We start from the raw sequence: 20,117 nt of genomic DNA, 5'->3' as shown, positions 1-20,117 counted from the left end.
AGGGGCCCAGCAGGAACATGGGGGATGAGGAAAAGCAAATTAATAATTTCAGTGACAATGTACACTATTTTGATGTGAAACAGAACTTCTGTAATATTTCAAGGGACATACATATGTATATATATATGTATGTATGCACAAAAGCTGTTGGAAATAAGCCTTTGACTTCAAAATGTGCCTGATTAAAAAGAACACTGATAAGAATGAAGAAGAGAGCAGCTGGAACTTTGATTACAGTTATATTTTCTTCTAGATGTTTATTTCTAGATCATTTTTTGCAGCTGCTTTTATCTACTCCTTAGAAGTTCTTATAGATTTGAGGAACCATTAGCTGTAAAAGTAAACATCAGCTCTGGTCTGTTTTTATATATCTTCCTGAAGCCATTTTGGGGGGGGGGGGGGGCGGGGGGAGAGATAACGTTAGGCTAATGTTGAACTAGATCAAACTTAAGTGATGCTTTGTGCAGCCTTTTAGCATTTCAGGCTTCACCTGTAACTCTAATAGGAAATCAAGTATTTCTAATATTCCTCTTTACCAAGCACACACAGAAGCTTCTAGGAATAAAAAAAAATCTCTTCAGAAAAAAATTAAACTCATGTCTCACTACGTTTCCGAAGACAGAAGGCTTTCAAGTATGCCTCCACTATCTAGGTATATGCATGGTTCTTAATACCAATCACACTGCCTTTCAGTGTCTGCCATCTATAAATATTATGCTTTGAATAAAACAGACCTGCAGTTTTGGCTCCACTTCACTCTGATTTATTTTGTTATTGTAGTTGTTTAAGAGTTCTTTAGTAACTGTGTTTTTTTATTTGCTTAAGAGCTGTCTACTTGGAGACTGGAGAAAGGTCAGGGTTAACCCTGCTTAACCTTAGCTAATGACCTTTATCGGTGGTCTCCTTTTCAGATCTCAGGAGTGTCGGCAATGCTGCTGTGGCCACAGGCTGACTCTCATACCAGCTCCCACTCAAATAAACACACTGCGGACTGTATTATACTTACTTGCTGCTTCTTCCCCGTAGAAGTCTTTACCGTGCCACATTGGGCAGAGCCCTCTGGCCAAAGTCATGGAGACTTCTGCACTTCCAGGTTTAGCCAAGAGTTCAAGTACAAGATAGCTTTCGTTCAAGAATCCTTTCAGATGCCTTCAAGGATCTTCTTGCGGCACCTTTCTTGGGTTCAGAAAATAATTTTTCACTTACCATGATCAGCTTTGTTTGATTTCTCTCCCATTAACATTTCTGTTAAAGGCTTCCTCACAACTTTCCGTAGACACCATCCTAGTCTCCCTGAAAGTCTCTAGTCTTTCAGACGACATTAATCTTTGCTTCATGCCTACCTCAGGACCCAGTAAGGCCGTCATCCCAAAGCGCACCTGGTCCCAGGGTCTTGCTGCCTCCCTCTGTGCAAACCCAGCTGTCCTGAAACAACACACAGGGAGCGCTGTACCGACACAGGTAGGCTCCATCACACGTTCAGGGAGACAGGCAGGCTCATGACAAGTACAGCAGTGAAATTCAAGAAGTCAGGTTTGTAATATGGCTGATACAGTATCTTTTCCCTCTCTTCGATGACCTGAAAAGCTGAAAATAACTGGCCTCGAGGCAGTTCTGCTTCTGCTGCAGTGTAATGTCCTAGGCTTTCGGTTCCCTTGTGGCTAAAATGAGTTCTATTGTTGAAATGAATACGTTTTGTATTTTTCTTGGAGATAGTTCCCAAAGGGGCATTGGAACTAGTAGTATAAATTTTGCCAGCCTATCATGGGTGAGCAGGTCAAATAAATGAAATAGTTAGTGCAAGCAAGACAGAGCTGCAACAATAATTGGTATTCTTTACTAGATGTGACACGCCATCAGGGTAAAAGGGAAGAAACTTCTGTTCACGGTTTTCAATATATGATTTACCAGCCGGTGGGGGTTCCTCAATTACTTTTGAGGGGTCTGTGAATGGAAACGAAGGAGAACAAGTTCAATGCCAGTCCATTGAAGGGGAGTGTTTATCGCCACTGGAAAATAAAATAGGGGTTCATGAGTAAAGAAGGTGGGAATGGTTTCAACTCAAGAGTCATACGGGTTTTACGTGCCTTCTGTGTGTTGTCAGCTTGCGACAACCAGAGAGGAGAGACTGCCATGATACACTAGGTTTACATGTTGGCAGTGGGCTACCCATCTGAAGGGCTCAGCTAGCACAAGGATGGGATGGGGTGGGGTGGGATGGGATGGGGTGGGATGGAGAACTGTATTCTTTACCAGAAAATGTTCTGACTGGTCCCTGCCCAGCTCTAATACATTCGTGAAGTGATCACAGCTCCAGCCGCATTCTTAGCTGCCCCTTTGACCGTGCAACCTTTCCATGCTCCAGAGTGATCTTGCCCTGATTTTTCTCCACTCTGGCTATGGGGAGTTCAGTAAAATTACCTCTGAGTTCATGGGGAAAAGGGTTCTTCTTTCCATGCCACAAGCTATATCCAAACTGATCCTGATAGTTGTCTAATCCGTTCCAAAAATCCTCCACGACCTCCCTAAGCAAGATCAGCATCATATCCACAAACTTCATATTGGAGCAACTGTCCCTCCACCTGACTTTGCTCTGCTGCTGGGAGGTGGCAGCAGGAGGAAGCTGAAGGGAGCGTCAGCATTTCACGGAGAGACAGGATGATCGTAACAGATGACCAAGTGGCAACAACTTAATTCACGAGAACAGGCATGAAAGCAGTCATGATGCAAAATTTTGCCTAGAATGGCAACTGTCCTTATTTTTTATAAGCTTTTAATAATTTATTTATTTTTATGAGGTGATCTGAAAATGACGGCCATGATTCAGGAAATCCTTTAGAACAGCAGTTAAACACATGCTCAGCATGTGACTTTGGCACATAAAGAAACTGAAGCACCTGCCTACGTACTGCCTGAGTAGTAATGGACTTAAGCATGCGCTTAAGTGGTTTCCTGGATCACATCCAGTAGAGATACAGGGTACTGTTCAGCCTTGGCAGTGACTTTCAAGAGTCTTCAAATGCCTTACCACAATTTTCCCTGTATTTCCTTATATTTCAGGAATCTTCAATCCCTTAATTTTCCTAAGAAATTTTCCTAATCCTTGATTTTCCTAAGCAGGGCAAGGTTTCATCAGCAAGGTTTGTCCGGACGTCCTAGGCGTGAGCCTGCCCAGGAACAACTGGTGCTTTTTCATGATATCCATTATTGTGCTTTTCTTTGAATCAGATGCCACAAACAATAGAAAAAACACACAGAGATTTATTCTGCACATCTGTAAGTGATAATTTGCATATGCCTGCACCGTGCTTGTAATACTCTGAAAATATTTGAAATGCTCTGTAGTATCCCAGTTTATAACATATTCTTTGCCACAGATTATACATTGAGAATGCATGCTGAAAACAGGAAATACACGTGGAGGGTAGGTAAAAGGGAATTATAGTATACACATTATATTCAACAGAGTAGTCCAAGTTTAAGAGTATCATAAGCACCAGGCTAGCATAAACAAATCATTGCTTAACCCACAGATGTATCTAATGACCATATGCATCCTGCATGTTTACAACTGGAAAAACCCCTCTGAGCTTTTCTATTGTTTCCTGACTTTCACCCTATAGTATTAGTTTTATTTGTGAAAATCAAGCTATTCACTTGGATATAAAATAGTTCTTAAAAGGAAATGGAGTTATTTAATATAAGCCACAGGACAAGATGTATGGGCTCCATTCTCTGCTGCCTTGGAGATCTCATGTCCTAGGTGAGTTACGAGGCATGAGACCAAACGTACAACTGCATTTCTTAAACCAATTTATTGCTTTTATACAGTACTTCTATTAGGTTTCCCCCCTAACAGTTGGCTCTGAGATTGCAAACTTCATGATCCTTCCAGCCTCAGGCAGCTGCAGGACTTTAGCGGTGCCTGAAATCCCTCTTTCCCCGGGAGCGAAGTGCACAAACCCACGTGCATGCAAGTCGGCCCTGAAGCCTCGCTGACCTCCACCTTGCGTGCTCATTTTCTTGGCATGCGAGGCTGCTTGGCAAAGCGAGGTAAATTGCCACTGCCAGTGAGCAAGCAGAGCATGCGGAGCTGGGAGCCCTCGGCAGCCCCTCAGCTCCGCTCGGCACGGGGCGGCGAGGCACGAAGTGAGGGGAAGGGGCCCAGGCACGCCGCGGGTGCCTGTGGCTTCTAGCTGTGGCTGTAGGCAGCAGCCCTGCTCGCTGTCTCAGTACTGAGGGCAGGACAGATTTTAGCCAAATACTCGCTTGAAACGAACGATTATAAGGTAAGGCACGTTGCGTTTCTTTATGTCTCGACAACTGTTTGTCTCAGGCACTATGAAAACATCTGATTGCTGATGGCAGGGCGAGGAACATTTCAGGCTCGAAAAGTCCACCCGCTGAGGGCTTCCTTCTCCCCCTTGCTGGGCAGATGGGCAGGCATCGCGCCGCGGCCGAGGGGCAGGACACCTCGCCTCGGGGCAGGACAGCGATACCTCGCAGGGAGGCGCAGCTGCCCCGACGGCCGGGGCCGGCGCGGAGCGGGGCCCTGGCGCCCCGCGTGGGGGCCGCCACCCGGCAGGCGCTCAATCGCACGAGTCCACGGCGGGGGGGTGGGGGGGGGGAGGGCGGCACCGTCGGGGTGGTCGCCCGTCGGGGAGAGCCGGGCTGCGGGAAGCAGGGGCAGGGGCGGCTCGCCCGGCTGCTGCCCGGCCCGGGCGAGGGTGGCGGGGGCTGCGCGGCCGCGTGGGACGCGCGTGGGAGCCGGGATCGCTGCGCGCCTCATTTCTTTCTTCTTTCGCCAAAGCGCCCGTTTCGCGGGGCTGCGACGCGTGTGCGGGTGGTGCTGGGCGGGCATCGCACCGGCGGTGCGCCCGGGCTCCGGCTCAGCGCCTCGCCTCCTGCCGTTTCGGCGTCTTGGTTAGACCTTGGCATTTCATGAGCGGTATATTAAAAAAAAAAAACAAGCAACAAAACACAACAAAAACAAACAACCCCCCCCCAAATCTGAGTGAAGTACGTGATGATTTAGTCACCTAGAAACACCAGCAGCAACAGATGCCAGCTCTACGGGCGCTCCCTGTTTCCCCTAAAAAAAATTCGGTTTTCCGATTTTTCCCCCTCTGTGCGCCGTCCGAGTCGGTTTAAGCACCGGCCTGTCCACCAGGGAAATCAAATATTTTAAGAGTAGCAAATGAGTAAGCAGCGCCTGACCCGCCGCGTGAGCGGTCGGTGCCGGGGAGGGACGAGCAGCTGGAGATGGGCGCCGTGGTCGGCAACGGGGCTGCGGGGACCCGGTGGAAAGCGCAGCCCCGAGGGGCAGCCGGGGCTGGGACACGGCTGCTGGCCGGGCCCACGCGCTTGCCGAGGGGCACCGCTGCCCTGCGCCGTCGGGGCGCACCGCTGGCCCGCGGCGGGTCAGCCCCACTGGGGCTTTTTTTTTTTCCCTCCCCTCCCATTTATTCTAACTTAGGTTGGTGCAGGAATTACCGCACTCGCACACGACTCAAAGCGGCAGGGAGCGGGTCTGCGGGCAGCCCCGGCGGCCCCGCGCCGCGAGGCTCCGCCGCCGCCCCCGGTGCATTTCTGTGCCGAGGGCAGAACGGACGGTCAAGGTTTGCCCCAAAGTTACGCTTCCAGCGGAACAACTATTTTAATCTGTTCCTCGCAGTAAGAACAAACATTGCGCATTTCCATGCTCGCCTGGAAGGAATCCAGAACTTAGATTATATTTCCGCGGGGGGGGGGGGGAGAGAGGGGAGGGGGTTTGCAGCGGGAACCGTGGCAGCTGCGCCCGCGCTGCGCGGCGGCGCCCGCAGGGACCCCCGCGGGGCCAGCCGTCAGCGCGGCCTCCGTCTCGGGCGCAGCGGCGAGCCCCGCGGCCGCGCCGCAAGGTGCAACGGGGCGGCGGTGGCAGAGGGCCGCGCCAGGTGCCGCCGGGCCGGGCGGCCGGGCAGCAGCGGACCGGAGCGGGCCGGGGCGGACCGGCCGGCCGGCGGCGCCGCTGGCGTGCGGAGCGCGGGCCCCCAGGGGGCGCTGCAGCACCGCCTCACGCCGGGCCCGCGCCCGCCGCCCCGTCCCGTCCCGTCCCGCCGCCGCGCACCTGCTCCTTGGGATGGGCCGCGCGCGGGCCGGTTTTAACGGTTATTCGCCCCAGCTACGAGCATGGTGCTGCCGAGGGGACCCTGCCAACGTGGGCTCCGTCGCGGGCGGCACCTCAAGGCGCGCTGTGGGCGCGGGTGAGCCGCGTTGCGCTGGGCGCCCTCCCGGCACCTGCTCGCGGCGCTGCGCCGCCACGGCCAGGCCCCCCGGCCGGCCGGCTGTGATGAGCTGCGCCTGTGCTCTCGCTGACGACGTCGCGCCCCGGCGCTGGGCCGTTCGCCTTGGCTAACGCGGGAACTGCAACGTACCAAGGAGCAAACCGCCCGGGGAGCGGTTTTGGGGCCGTTTTATTCCCGTCTTCGGCTCGCCGGGATTTGAGCCTTTTTCGTTTCGTTGGCTGCTCTGGGGTTGTTTCTTTTTTTCCTTTCTTCCACCCCAACGACTGCCGCGAGTTCTTCCTTGCTGTAAAGGGCAAGAAATGAGGGTTCTCGCGCAACCCCAACCCTTCCAGGGCGTACCTCGAGGGGGAAGGCCCTCCCTGGGCTGCAGCCCGGGGTGGCCCCTCCGCGGCCGGGCGCGGAGGCGGCGGCCGTGTGCGCCCCGCGCCGCCTCGGCAGCCCGGCCGTGGGGCAGACCCGGCGCGGCTGGGCTGCGATCGCCAGGGCCGTCGTGTCCGCGCCGCGCTGCGCGACCCCCAACGAAAACGGCGCGGAGCGGCCGCCGTGGCGGGCGCTGCAAGCGCGTCGCGGGCCGGCTTCTGGGCCCCTTACTGCATCCGTGGCGTGGCGGGTTATTTTTTGCCTTTTTTACCATATACTAAAAGGAGAAAAGGTTCCCGTGCAGGCGTCACTGGTGTCCTCTTCTCCTCAGCGGGCGTGAATTAACCAGCACAGTCTCTACCCTGAAAATTATTCCAGGGTTCTTTAATTTTTTTTTAATGCCATTCCTCCTTACATCGTTTAATTTCTCTCAAACCCTCCCTCCAGTCATCCAACCAGATTATTCAATAAATTCCTCCCCCCCTGCCCCGCCGCCACGGCGCTTAATTAAGGTACAGAATAACAAAACGTTATGACTTAAAAAAACCACAACAACCCAAAACGCTGTATGAAACCGACCGTACCGCAGCTAACGACGACAACTAACTCGGAGCTTTTTAACCGAGAAACGTGACCCGGCATCGCGGCGGCCGGACTCAGCCGTGAATCCCCCACTCGCAAACCGAAACCGCTCTGGGAGTGACGCGGCTACGCGCCCGGGCGCTGCGCGGGGGCGGCGGTACCTCAGCGCGCCGCGCCCGTTGGGAGCCAACGTTACCTGCCCGCGCGGCTCCTCGACGCAACGCGGGCGGCCGCCAAACGGACACGCTCCGGGGCTTTTAAAAACGCTTTAGGAGGAATAAAGCGGCGGGGGAGGGGCGGGGCTGGGGGGCTGCGCGCCCCGCGGCGCGGGGCTGCGGAGGGGCGGCGGGCGGGGGTCGGGCCGGAAGGCCGCTGGCGGAGGGAAGAGTCACCTTAGGTGAGGGGGGAGCCGCGGCGGGGGAAGGGAAGGGCGTCCGGCCCCTTTAAAGCCCAGTTGCTACCCAAACACGAGTAAACAGTGCGGGCGGCGGGGCGCGGGGCGGGGCGGAGCGGCGGGGGCGGGGCCAGCGGCGGGGGGCGCGGCCCCGCCCCGCCCCGCCCCGCCCGGCGCGCGGGGCTGTGCGCGCCGCGGGGAGGGCCGGCGGCGGCGGCGGGCGGGGACAGCGCTCCCCGCCACTCACCGCTGAAATGTGATGGACCGGGCAGGGGGCGGCTCAGACGCGCACCGAGCCTCGCCGGGGTCGAAGGCAGGAGGCTCCGGGGCAGGCGAGCGGCGGAGGTCTATGCCGGGGCCCCGGGACTTCCGCAGCGAGACGCGCCCCGAGCTGCTCTGCGGCCCCCGCACCATGCCGGCCGCTGCCGGGACGGCCTCGCTGAGCGCTGCCGCCGGCTCGCTCTGGATCTAATGTCTGCGTGAAGGGGCCGCGATCGCTGCCTCGGCGCCGCCCCGGGAGGCCCGGAGGAGCGGCCCGCCGCCGTCGGTAAGTGGCTGCCCGCGCGGACCGGGCGCAGCGCCGGCGGGGCTCCCCGGTGCCGGCCGCGCCGTCGGCGGCAGCGCGACCCCTCGGCCGAGCCGCTGCGCGGGGCGCCGCCGGCTTTCGGCTCGGAGCCCGGCGGGGCGGCTCCGTCCGCCGCTCGCCGCCATCCCGCCCCGCGGCCGAGCCCGAGCGGTCCGCGGCCGTGCCGGGCTCCGGGCGAGGCTGGCAGGGCGGCTGCGGTGTCCCGCCGCCGAGCCGGGGCCGGAGCCGGGGCCGGGACCACAGCGGCGGCACCCGCTGCCCCGCCGGCCGCCGCGGCAGAAGGGAGCCCGCCGCCCCGGAGCGCGGCTCAAGCGCAGGCAGGTAGAGGGAGACGCGTTAGGGAGACAGCAGGCTTAATTTAATTAAGCCCTCCGAATGGAAAGGGAAAAGGAAGTGCCAAGGTTTAAGTAACATCCGTTTTTTGGTTGACTTTCCTCCCCCCCCCCAAGTGCCTTATTATAAGTAGCCTTAAGATCGCACACGAAGATACTTTCTGGTCTTTTTTGATAGATTTTTTTTTAAAGTTATCTCAAAGTACCAATAGTTGTACAAGTATCGTGCTTCAGACAGCAATGTAGTAGTAGTAGTAGTAAAAACTACGTTTTTAAACTTTCTGTGTTTAAAATACGGATTTCGTGTTTGCAATACTTTTTCTAGAAATAATTACGGACTTGGTTCCTTGACACGAAAACGAGCGCCCTGCAGTGACAACAACAAACTTAGTTACAAAATGCAGCAGTGAGAAACGAAACTTTGTCCTAGAGAAATAATGTACCTACACCGGTCACTGGCTTTTTTTCCGATGGCTCCGAAATACAGCTTCAGTGAACCGAAATTAACCTGGGAGCGCTCCGTGGTATCAAACAGCGAAAACGGATTTTAAACTCTGTGCTGTTTTCTGACAGAAAGCGAATAGGAACTAACGCTACGACATCTTTAAAAATAGGTCTCTATATATAACTGCCCCCCCCCCAAATCTCTCTATAGAATAGGTCAAAGTGATAATACTATCCTTAGTCTCCATACAGTAACAAACGAAAAAAATAAAGTAAGCGCCAACGGAAGAAATTCCAGGGAGCCACGATTCACAGAAAACGAAAATTGGAGTGGATAGCGCTGGAATTGGTACGAAATGTCTTTGCCGCATTTTGTTCCGGAAGGCCAATTTAGTGCTATGTGACAATCGGGGAGGAAAGGTATTTTAGAAAATATATCGAAAGTCGCTTTCCACCCGGAGGCTGCAGCGCCTTGCTGAAGCAAGGCAAAGCCTTGGGGCAGCGGCGGCCCGGCGGGGCACGATGCGCCGCGGGGCCGGCTACGAGCGCTCAGGCTCCGGGCTCAGAATATTTCCTTTTTTGTGTGTGTATGTGATTTTTTTTTTTTTTTTTTTTTTTGCCAACTACGCGTCGCCAGCCCAGACGCCCAAATCGCGGCAGGCTTTGTGGCACCCTCGGCCCTACCTTTTGTTTACAGCGGCCGGGCAGGCCCGCAGAGACCCCGGCGCTCGCTGTCGCTCCGCCGGGAGGCGACGGCGCTGGTCTCGGCCTCGGCGGCCGCTTGGCCGCTGGCAGCGAGCCCTCCCCGAGAAGGGGCACGGCGGCGGCCGGGCTCGGCTCGGCTCGGCCAGCGCAGGTGCCCCCCGCCCTGCCGGCGGGCGGCGAGGGCCCCCGGTGGACGGCGGGTGGCGGCCGCGGGAGACACGGGGCCGGGGGTTTCGGTGAAACCCGCTGACAGTCACGCACCTCGCATTAGCTCGCTCCCGCAGCGCATACCACCGCGCCGGCGGAGCTGGGCGGCCCGCCGACGGCAGCGCCAGGCCGCGGCGGCGCCGGCCCCGCGCAGCGCCCGGCTCCTGCCCGCCCCGCGGGCGGCTCTGCGGCCGGCGGCGCTGCCGTCGCCCCCGGGCCGGGGTCCCGTCCCTGGCGGCCCGCTGGGAAGGAGAGAAAGCGCGGCGGCAACGTCGCGCCGGGGCTCGGGGGGCTGCGGAGGCCTCCGGGCCGGCCGCCCTGCTCCCCGCCGATGGGATCGCTCGCCCCCGAGCGAGCTGTGTGGGGCGGTCCCGACCATCTGGAAGGGATCGCAGCGCAAAGTGGGTTTATTTAGGACCTGCAGCGCGGGGGGCGGGCGGCGAAGAAGGGGGGAGAGGGCGAAAGAGTTCCTTTACTCTCCCTCGATTATCTTGATAAATGAGTTGTTGCTGAAGGAAGAAAAATAAGCACCCGCGCGAGGATAAACGGAGGCCCTGCCTCGGCTCTAGTCCCTCCATTTGCACCCTGCTCCTTCCCGGGCAGGCCCCAGGCGGGAGGTGTCTGGATCTCCGCGCCCGCAGGGACTCGAGGGGGCCGGGCGGAGGGTGGGAGCGTCGCCGAGGGCAGGCCGGTGCGGGGGGTAGGGGGAGGCGGCTCCGGGGCCCCCGCGGCCCGGGCCGGGCTCGGCGCTGCGCGCAGCTCGGGGGCACCGTGCGGGGCCGCGGGGAGCGGAGCGGCTCCGGCCCCGGCTCCCGCCGCGCGTCCGAGTGCGTTTTTCACGCTTAGTTTTAATTCGAGGTTGCAGAGCCTGAAGTAAGGTCGGCGCTGGGTGGGGTTTTTTTTTTTTTTTTGGCCTGGCTTCTTTGGTGGATGGGTTGTTTCTAGGTTGTTTCTTCGTGTTTGCGTTTTTTTTTTTACGCTTTCGCTTCTTCGGGCTCAGTGACTCCTTTCGGCGGCTCGATGGCGGCCGCTCCTGCCGGCGCTCGGCCCGGCACGGGCGCAGGGGCTGCGGCGGGGTCCCCGAGCTGGAACAAGGCAGCGCCCCGACCGTCGTGCCTGGCCCTCCCGGGCTCCACTGTCTTGCTCGCTTCAGCCAAGGGGCAAACACGCTGCTTTCAGTAAAAAGTCTCTTTCCCCTCCCCTCTCCCTCTATCTTCCTAGGAATTTCTTCCCTTGGAAGCCCTGAAGAGAGGCAGCAGCTCTTCTGCCGGCCTGCCCCCGCCCCGGGAAGATGGGAAGCAAGGCGCTGCCAGCTCCAATCCCGCTGCACCCGTCCCTGCAACTCACGAACTACTCCTTCCTCCAGGCTGTGAACACCTTCCCCGCAGCTGTGGACCAGTTGCAAGGTCTGTATGGACTCAGCGCCGTGCAAACTATGCACATGAACCACTGGACATTGGGCTACCCCAATGTGCACGAAATCACCCGCTCCACCATCACGGAGATGGCGGCCGCCCAGGGCTTGGTGGACTCCCGCTTCCCTTTCCCCGCGCTCCCCTTCGCCACGCACCTCTTCCACCCCAAGCAAGGGGCCATCGCCCACGTCCTGCCGGCCTTGCACAAGGACAGGCCCCGCTTTGACTTTGCGAACCTGGCCGTGGCCGCCACACAAGAGGACCCGCCCAAGGTGGGGGAGCTGGCCAAGCTGAGCCCCGGACTGGCGTCGCCCCTGTCGGGGATCAGCAAGCTGTCCCCAGACCGAAAGCCCTCCCGCGGCCGCCTGCCCTCCAAGACGAAAAAGGAGTTCATCTGCAAGTTCTGCGGCAGGCACTTCACCAAGTCCTACAACCTCCTCATCCACGAGCGCACCCACACGGACGAGCGGCCCTACACGTGCGACATCTGCCACAAGGCCTTCCGGAGGCAGGACCACCTGCGGGACCACAGGTGAGGGGCCAGCCGCCCCCGCTCCCGGCGAGAGGCAGGCCGCCGGAGCCGGGCCGCAGCGGCAGGAGCCGTCCGCGGGGGCACCTAACCGCGCTCGCCCGGGGGAGCTCTGCGCTGAGCCGGGGAGGCGACGGGAGGAAACCCCGCGGCTGCGGAGGAGCCAGAGCAGCGAAGAACTCTGCGCTGCGCGGGCCGGGCAGCTCTGCCTCTGCACGGCAGGAATGGGGCGGGGGGGTGGCTGGGGTGAAGCCCTCGGGGCTGTTTTGCTTTCCGGAGATCGTCCTGAAGCGCGGCGCGGTGGTGGGGCGGGGAGGCGGGAGAGGTGCAGGTGGGAGCTCTGGCACCGGCCCCCTCCACCTCCAAAGCGCACGCCCGGCCCCGCCGCGTCCTGTCTCATCCCGTCCTCCCCCCCCCCCACCCCCGGCCGAGAGCGGCGCCCGGGGACATCGGGCGACAGAAACCCGCTTGCCTCTGGGGTAGAGCGGGCTCGGATCCCGCTGGCCGGACGGATGCTGTTCCGCTCATGCAGTCCTAATGTGTCGCCAGAGAGGGCAATCAAGCGTTGATACGAATTTTTGTAAATGTTTTGAACCGATGCACGAGGTTCAAATAACCATAAGCAGAATTACACAGGGCAAAAAGGAGCGGGGAGGGCGGGCGGGGGGAGCCCCGGCGGGCCGCTCACGCCCTCCCTTGCCTTGCAGGTATATCCATTCCAAAGAAAAACCCTTCAAGTGCCAGGAGTGCGGGAAGGGCTTCTGCCAGTCCAGGACCCTGGCGGTCCATAAAACTTTACACATGCAGGTAAGCCCGGCGCTTCCCCGGCCTCCTCCTCGCGTGTGCCGGCAGCGCGGCCCGGCGCGGGGCAAGGGCGGCGGCCCGCGGCCCCGGGGATGGGCGCTGCGAGGCTAGGATGGGGCTCCGTGGCGCGGGGCGGCTCCGCGCCTGGCGCTGCTGCTGCCGGTGCGCTTGGCTGGGAAAGCGGCTAGAGGTTCTCCCCGCGGCCGCGGAGGACTTGCTTAAAAACGGCGGTCGCGCCGGGGACGTGGTGCGCATGGGAGCGCGCGCCTTGCCTTTGGTTTTGTCAGCGCCGCTGCTTTGAAGCGTTTTTCGTTGCGGGCTCAGAGCGTGCCTCCGCGGCGGCCGGCGCAGCGCGCTGACGACAGCGCGGCTCGGCGCGGAGCGCTGCGGAGCGGAGCGGAGCGGTCTGCCCGCCGGCGGGCAGCGGCGCGGCCGGGGACGGGCGGCCGCGCTGCGGTTAGCGACGAGCGCGGAGCGCCTCGAGCTGAGAACTGTAACCCAGAGCTCTGCGGGCAGGACACGGCAGGGCGGCTGGTGTCGTGTCTGCTCGGGCTCCCGCTCTTGATTTGTGCCGATTCCCGATATTTCAATTTATGCATTGTGATGACAAAAAGTGCAGTAATACGTTAAAATCTATAACTTAGGTAGTTTGTAAAGGATTAATCCTTTGCTTGCTTCAAATCTGAACAGGAATCTCCACACAAATGCCCCACATGTGGAAGAACCTTTAATCAAAGAAGTAATCTGAAAACTCACCTTCTTACCCATACAGACATCAAGCCCTACAACTGTGAGCAGTGCGGCAAAGTGTTCAGGCGAAACTGTGATCTACGGCGGCACAGTCTAACTCACACTCCGCGGCAGGACTTCTAGAGCAGCCAGGGACCTGCACCCGCTTCTGCAGCTCCAAGTTGCTAATTTTGCTCAAGGACTCTATTGTAGAAACTCACAGACATGCGTGCGTACACACACACACACACACACACACACACACACACACACACACAGGCAGACTCAGGGGCCAATCTTTCCTACCACACGTCTGCAAAACTCCTTTAGAGAGTGTGGACTGCAGGATCGGGCCCCTCTCCAATCCGCACCGAGAGCGTAAAGCTAGTTTTGTAGATACTCGCAGCTCATTTTAGAGCTCTGTACAGAATGTGGTTTTCTTTGTTTGTTTGTTTCGTATTGTCATGTCAGATGCACATTGATAACAAATCTGGGAGTCAAAGTATCTCTTAAAATTGTATTTCAAAATAAATCTTTTTTTTGTTTTCCAAATACCTCCTGCCTTGTTGTATTATTCTCTGAACATCTGGGCGCTTTTTTTCCTGCTGTGTCAATGCAATGCTAAAGCATATTGAATAAATTTCCTAGCCGGGTAATTGTACTGTCACAACAATTTCGGTGATCGCTTTTGTTTGGCCTGTTCCACTGTTGCTTTTGTGTTATCTATTGTTAAGTAAAATGAAAGTGTCCGTATTTGAGCGTTTATAGCTCTATTACTTAATAGTATGAATGTCTAAATATTAACTTCTGTATTTTTGTTATTTTCCCGAACGAAATACTTTTTAAAAAGAAGAGAAAGAAAGAAATATTTGCAAATAAACAGATCTTAGGAAATAATGTATAGAGCCGTTCTTAAGCCGAAGCGGCTTATTAGTAACTTATTTGCAATCAGCCCATATATTGTAAAAGTCATCCCTTTCGTGGAGATTGCATTAGATAGTCTCCTGCCATTAGACTTTGAACACGGGCAATTCGCCCGCGTAGACAGGGACTTTATACTGCAGAAGACGACTCTTTCCCGATAGCTCTGGAAACAAACAACGAGGCATAAATACCGCCTCCCCGGCCCTGCTCGCCGGGCTCCCCGCCGGGCTCCGCGGCGGCGCTGCGGCAGGACGCGGCGGGCGGCGGGCGGCGAGCGGGTGGCGGCTGCCCCGCGGGAGCGCGCCGCGCTGCTCCGCGCCCGCCGCCCTGCACGGTCACGCTCGGGGGGGGCCCTGCGGGCGGCCGGGCCGAGGGGCTGCGCTCCCCGACCGAGCTCCCCTCAGCCGCTCCCCGCCGCCCCCCGGCCTTGCCCCGCCGGGTGGCCCCGGGGCCCCCATTCCCCACCCATGTCGCCCCCTCCAACGCCTCTGCCCTCCCCCCGCCCCGACGGCGCGGCCAGCGCTGAGGTGGTTGGTCCCAGCTGCTGTGGGATGGCTCGGGTGTGCAGCCCTCCCTCTGCCACCCCATGCTCCAGTCCTTCTTGCAGGGGCTACCAGCACCCTCCCCGCAACGTCTGGCGGGGTTGAGGAGTCTGCTCTTTTCTTCCAAGCTCAGGACTTCCCCCCCCCCCCCCCACTCCTTCTCCCAAATTCACAACGAAGTTAGAAAAGTGGAGTGAAATCTGCCCCGCCGCCCCACGGAGCCCCTGAGCTGTGGGGGTGATCCCATCTTGCCCGGTCGGTGGGGAGGGCTGGCTCTTGGGCCCAGCCCCAACAGTGCTGAGGCCCCAGCAGAGGGAAGGAGGTCCGGCCGGTCCGCGGCGGGGCAGGTTGCACCGGGTGGGGAGCAGCCTGCAGCGAGCCCCCGCTGACAGGGCTGCAGCCTCCCCGTGCCTGACACTCCGCGGTCCTGTGGCAAGGAAACACGCGGCCTGAACCCTGTTAATGAATACCAAGTCAAAACCAGCAGCGCTTGGGCTGCGGTTGGGCCGTAGGTGCAGAAACGGCCGCAGTACTGCTTGGGGCTGCTTCTTATCTCTGTCTGTGACCTCTGCAGAAGGTTACCATGCCCACCGCCACCACAAGGACGGGGAAGGGACCCTGCAGAAAAGCCCCTCTCTGTCTCAGGCCGAGTCAGCCAGGTGAGTGTCCACCGATGGGGATGGCAGCAGACGCTGGTCTCTAACACTGCCGAAATTTCATAGACAAGGCCTATCTCTCCTTCCGCTCTAGTCCAGCAAGATGAAGAGGGGAAAAATAAGTTTCTGCAGCCAGAAATATTGGTCTGCTGGCTGAGGAACAGCCTCCCTGGTTCAAGTTTAATTAAGGGCCATCTGCTCCTTTCCTCACCAACCCCACTGACTTATACCCCTTCCCTCACTGGGGTGCCACATCCCTGCGGTTCCCCTCTTCCCCTGTGCTTGCAGCCCGTGTCCTCCCTCCTCTGCCCGCTCCTCTTCTCCAAACCTCTCTTTACGGGCATCTCTCGCTCCCTCGCTGTGGGCTTCTTACCAATATCTGATTTCTCCCCGTCTGACTGATTTTTCTATTCCCAGTGCATTCCTGTTCTCCCAGTAGGTTATTTCCTCTAAGTTTCTCTATCCTTATTGTTCTCGCAGTTCCTGTCCCCAGGCCCTTTTGTGTCCCTCGTTTCTTGTTCTCAGAACCAAGTACGCACAGGGAGGCTGGGATAACTCCGTTCGAGTAAACACCCCTGTCAGGATACATATGGGCTTATGCTGCTTCTCCCAGGCCAAACTCTACATGCAGTTTGGAAAGAACTTGATCAGATGAACTCTATCAAAGACTACATTAAAATGATTGCATATAGCTAAGATTTTATTTAAGTGTTTGGGGTTTCTTGTTTAATAATCTTCTCACTGAGCAGACGCAGACTGTAAATTTATCTTCCCAGGATTTCAAAAGTTCAGAGGACAGAACAAAGGCTGAAGAGCTGGATCCAGGCAGTGACAAGTATGTTTAGCAGTAGATCCCTTGATTGTTCTTTAAATTTAAACCAGTAGCTATAATCTTAACATGTCAGAGGATGATTTAATATTTCTCCTCAATATCAGTGTCCTTTCCTATGGCACTGACATGTCAATTCATGTTTAAAACGATCACCTCTCACTGGGAAGTTTCAGAGACAGTAATAAAGAACATGTTAAAATACACACACATATATATATGGTTTATTGTTTTTAGACCTGTTTTGCACAGAAACGGGTTCTGTAAAGCTATCTTTGGGATAGGGCTCTTTTTTTTTTTATCGCTGTAATGTGCCATCCCGAATTCCACAATGCAAACACTAAATACAATAATATCCTTGTTACTGCCGTTTGTTTGTGTATAAAGTATCTTTCATTCCTCCAGAGTTCTGTTCTGGCATATAGCATACAGCTGTGTGTGTCTGCAAGCAGCTTCTTGAAGTTTCTCAAATCACCTTCCTCCTGCTTCTGCATGTCCTCGTATCTCTCATTTCCCCTTTTTCTCCACTGCACTCTTTTCCCTCCTCCTCCTCCTCTGCTGGCTCTGATCATCCTGCACCTTTTGCTGTATTAGAGGTAATAAGCAACTGTAATGGCACAACAGGAAGAAGGACTATCTGTGTTAAATATTGGATGAAAAGCAGATGATCAGATGATAAGATCTGCTGTGGCTACACTCTCCAATCTGGGGGCAAGTTAGGCAAAAACTCGTACTCCTTGAAGTTCTATCTGCAGGCTGAGCTCAGTCTACATCAGTTGCCGAAGTGAGTGCTGTCCACAGTAGATGGTAGAGCTGTTCAGTACAGCTGCGTATGCATAATGCTTTTCTATTATGTGATACAGCACAGCAATCTGGGCTCTTCCGGACAAGCGCTCCTAATCCCACTGTACCTTTGCTGGCACTGCCATACCTCATCGCAGTGTCACCTCAGGAGCAGACACAGCCTTGATCTAAGGGGGACAGGGTGCAGCAGTGGCCCAGGAGCATGACACAAGTCTGGCTTGCGCTAACAGTTGGTGCCAAGGGAATGACTCCACTCCCTTTGAGTAAATCACATCAAAATCCATTATTATTTGTACTTTTTCTCCCTCCCCCTTTGCTTTTCCCTCCTGCTTTCTCCCTGCTGCTCTGCTACCCATTCCCTCCTGGAGCCTGGGCGTTCACCGTGGCTTCCTCATCCACACAGACTGCCTCTCACCTCCCGTGTGCCATGTCCCCAATCTCCCACCCCACTTTCTTCTTGCTGCTTCTCTTTTGCCTTCCATGCCTCACCTTGTGTTTCAAGCTCTCTTTTCCTAGGCAAAATTACTCACTCAAACTTTTTCTCTCCTTTTTAAACCTACCGTTTCCAAATTCATTCGTTATATCAAGCTCTCCCTTAGCTACCAGCTCCTGTCAGCTTCTTTATCTTCACTAGCCTAGACCTCATTTTCCCTGCCCACTACTTTTCCTCCTCTGCTAGTCCTTCCTTGCCCAGCCCGCTAATCAATGGTGCGTCTACACGGAACCTAGGAGCTGTTAATGCCTACTTTAATGCCGACCTTCCCCAAGGTCTGGTGCACACTTGGCAGCGTGGGCGCAGCAGCCCGGAGCCCAGGCTGCAGTAGCTGCGTGGGCGCTGGGCAGCCCCACGGGCCGGCGCTGGTAGCCCCGGGCTGCCTCGGGCGATGCTGCTATCAGGGCACTCTGGAGTAACAAACAAGTTGGGGTAATGCAGCAAAGAAACGAACCAGCCAAAAAATTACACAAAACAGTTTGCAGTTAAGAGTTGCAGACAGCTAAGCTTCTCCGCTGGTTAAGAACTTATTAATAAATCTCTGTTTTTAACATTTTAACTGCATGTAGTCTTTTACATGTAGAAGAGGGACTTTGTTTGCTGAAATATATTACATGAAGGTTTAGGCATACGTAGCTTTTGTATCAGCATTGTACTATGTTCCCAGGTTATATGTCCCTCCTCACAGAATCTCTTTTCCTCCCTAATTACGGAAGCTTTTATTACTTCTTTTTCCTTTTTAGAACAGTGTAATTATGGCAAAATAGGGTAGCTATTAGCCAAAGAAATTATTGGCTTTGTTTAAGTTATTAAAGAAGCAAATACTTTGATTAAAAATATTTATTATAAATTCAAAATAAAGGCATCAATGTCTGTATAAAAAAAATCATTTAAAAAATCTAGCTGCAGCTGTTTGTTTGTGAAACTGTTATCTAGAAGCTTCTAGTCTATTCAACATGAAATACCAAAATGTTTACATTAAGAACATTAAACATCTTTTTTAAATTCACAAAATTACAGAAACGTGAGGCATGGGCTTCTCCCCCTTCTTCGAGGCCTCTCCTGTGATGCTGAGCACTGTTTACCAGGTGCGAGTTTTAAATGCTGCCCAGTTCTGCAGCCAAAGGGGATCTCAAGATGAGCACAGCATGTCCTGAAAACGTGTAATCCCGTCACAGTAGTCTTCCACCTTTGTTTATACTCATCCCGAGAGCGGGAGCGTTGCCCACGGGGATGCCACCGCCATTGGCACCACTGGGGCAGCCAGTCAGGCGCTTGCTGCCACCCCGACTGTGCCTGTGCCAGGGCTTTCGGGAGCAAATTGGTGCCAGCGAGAGGATATTTCTCAAGCACAGCTTAGTCGTCGTGGGGGCAAAGCTCTGCAGTGCAGGTTGACCTTAGGTAATGTTTTGAACTCTACTGGTAGGGAAAATACCAAGCTCACCTTGAAGCAAAAGGAGGCTTGGCCTACACCATGAAGTCCTGCCAGCAGATTATATCAGCAAGGAGTGCAAAAAAAATCACCTCCCAAACCAGCATGCTGATGCACAGACGTGTGCTGACAGCCTGCCTCTGAGGAGATGCCGCCGCGCCACGGGGCTGAGGCAGCCTCGGGGCATGGACAGATGTCTCCTTTCAGGTCTTGCTGTGCTGGTTAACCGGTGCTGCCTCTCCTGGTGGCACGTTACGGCAGTGCCAGCTGCAGGGCCTGTGTGAAGCTGCCGGGCTAGCTTGCCGTGAGCAGGCCAGGGAGCACTCGTGTGAGGTGTCCTGCCGGCAGCTCCGCTGTGGCGGGAGCCCTGGTGGGTCAGGAGGGCCGCAGCGAGTTCCCCGGCCTTTGCCAGCTGTTAGCCATGGCCTGGCTCTGCGTAGGACAAGGGGAGCAGCAGGACTATTGCTTCCCTGAAATTCTCGTAGGATCCAGAGAGTGGCTCCATCGCCTCACAGGGCTGAGGGTTTGGGCTGGGAGATGATTACAGACTGCAGGCATCTTGGATTTCCCTATGTGCAGAAATCCCCTGGACTTCTGGCTTTGCAATAAGTAACTTCACCTTCCTTGTGCACATACTAACCAAACCCCCAAGGGCTGTAAGCACCCAAGGTGCCTTGCCGCAGGCAGACTGCTGCGAGACTCCCACCTTCTCTGGCAGCAAAATGCTGAACCGCGACTCCCTCGCTGAGTGCTTGTGAGAGACCTCTGATGTGCTATAGAGCGTTTTGGAGACCTGTGAACTCTTCTGGAGGAAGAAGATTGATTGACTGCTTTTTTTTTTTTTTTTCAAGAGTTAGAGGAAGCAAAATCTTTTTTCTTTTTCCTCTGAGATTATATATAGGCATTATCTCTGAAGTTGCCAGCTGACATCCTTCGGCATCGCTACCTCTCACTGCTCTAAAGATGCCTCGAGGGGTGTCAGTCATGCTTCATGTCAGTGTGCCTTGATGTATCTCTTTGGCTTGGATTGAAAGGTACAGTCTCTAAATCTCCGGGTGACCCATTT

General features: G+C 55.9%; 1 protein-coding gene across 2 annotated transcripts; it reads left to right on the top strand.

Moving 5' to 3' along the window:
* Positions 1–7,805: 7,805 nt before the first annotated feature.
* On the top strand, positions 7,806–14,262 carry OSR2 (odd-skipped related transciption factor 2). Of its 2 annotated transcripts, none has more exons than XM_068932948.1 (4): positions 7,806–8,167; positions 11,116–11,841; positions 12,546–12,645; positions 13,415–14,262. In XM_068932948.1, exons 2-4 carry the CDS (start codon positions 11,186–11,188, stop codon positions 13,487–13,489), a joined length of 831 nt encoding a protein of 276 aa, XP_068789049.1. In that variant the 5' UTR covers positions 7,806–8,167; positions 11,116–11,185; the 3' UTR covers positions 13,490–14,262. The 2 variants fall into 2 exon arrangements, with proteins under 2 accessions (XP_068789049.1, XP_068789048.1); XM_068932947.1 differs by having other exon boundaries at positions 13,333–14,262.
* The last annotated feature ends 5,855 nt before the right edge of the window (positions 14,263–20,117 follow it).

Source organism: Struthio camelus, chromosome 2 (genome assembly GCF_040807025.1).
Source record: "Struthio camelus isolate bStrCam1 chromosome 2, bStrCam1.hap1, whole genome shotgun sequence".
NCBI classification, from domain to species: Eukaryota; Metazoa; Chordata; class Aves; order Struthioniformes; family Struthionidae; genus Struthio; species Struthio camelus.
Note: the sequence above shows the minus strand (reverse complement) of the source record. Positions and strands in the feature narration are given on the sequence as shown.

Coding starts and splice junctions, on each gene's coding strand:
- OSR2 (XM_068932947.1), top strand. CDS start 11,186: ATGGGAAGCAAGGCGCTGCCAGCTCCAATCCCGCTGCACCCGTCCCTG. Junction 11,842..12,545: donor GACCACCTGCGGGACCACAG/GTGAGGGGCCAG, acceptor CTTGCCTTGCAG/GTATATCCATTCCAAAGAAA. Junction 12,646..13,332: donor ATAAAACTTTACACATGCAG/GTAAGCCCGGCG, acceptor AAATCTGAACAG/GAATCTCCACACAAATGCCC.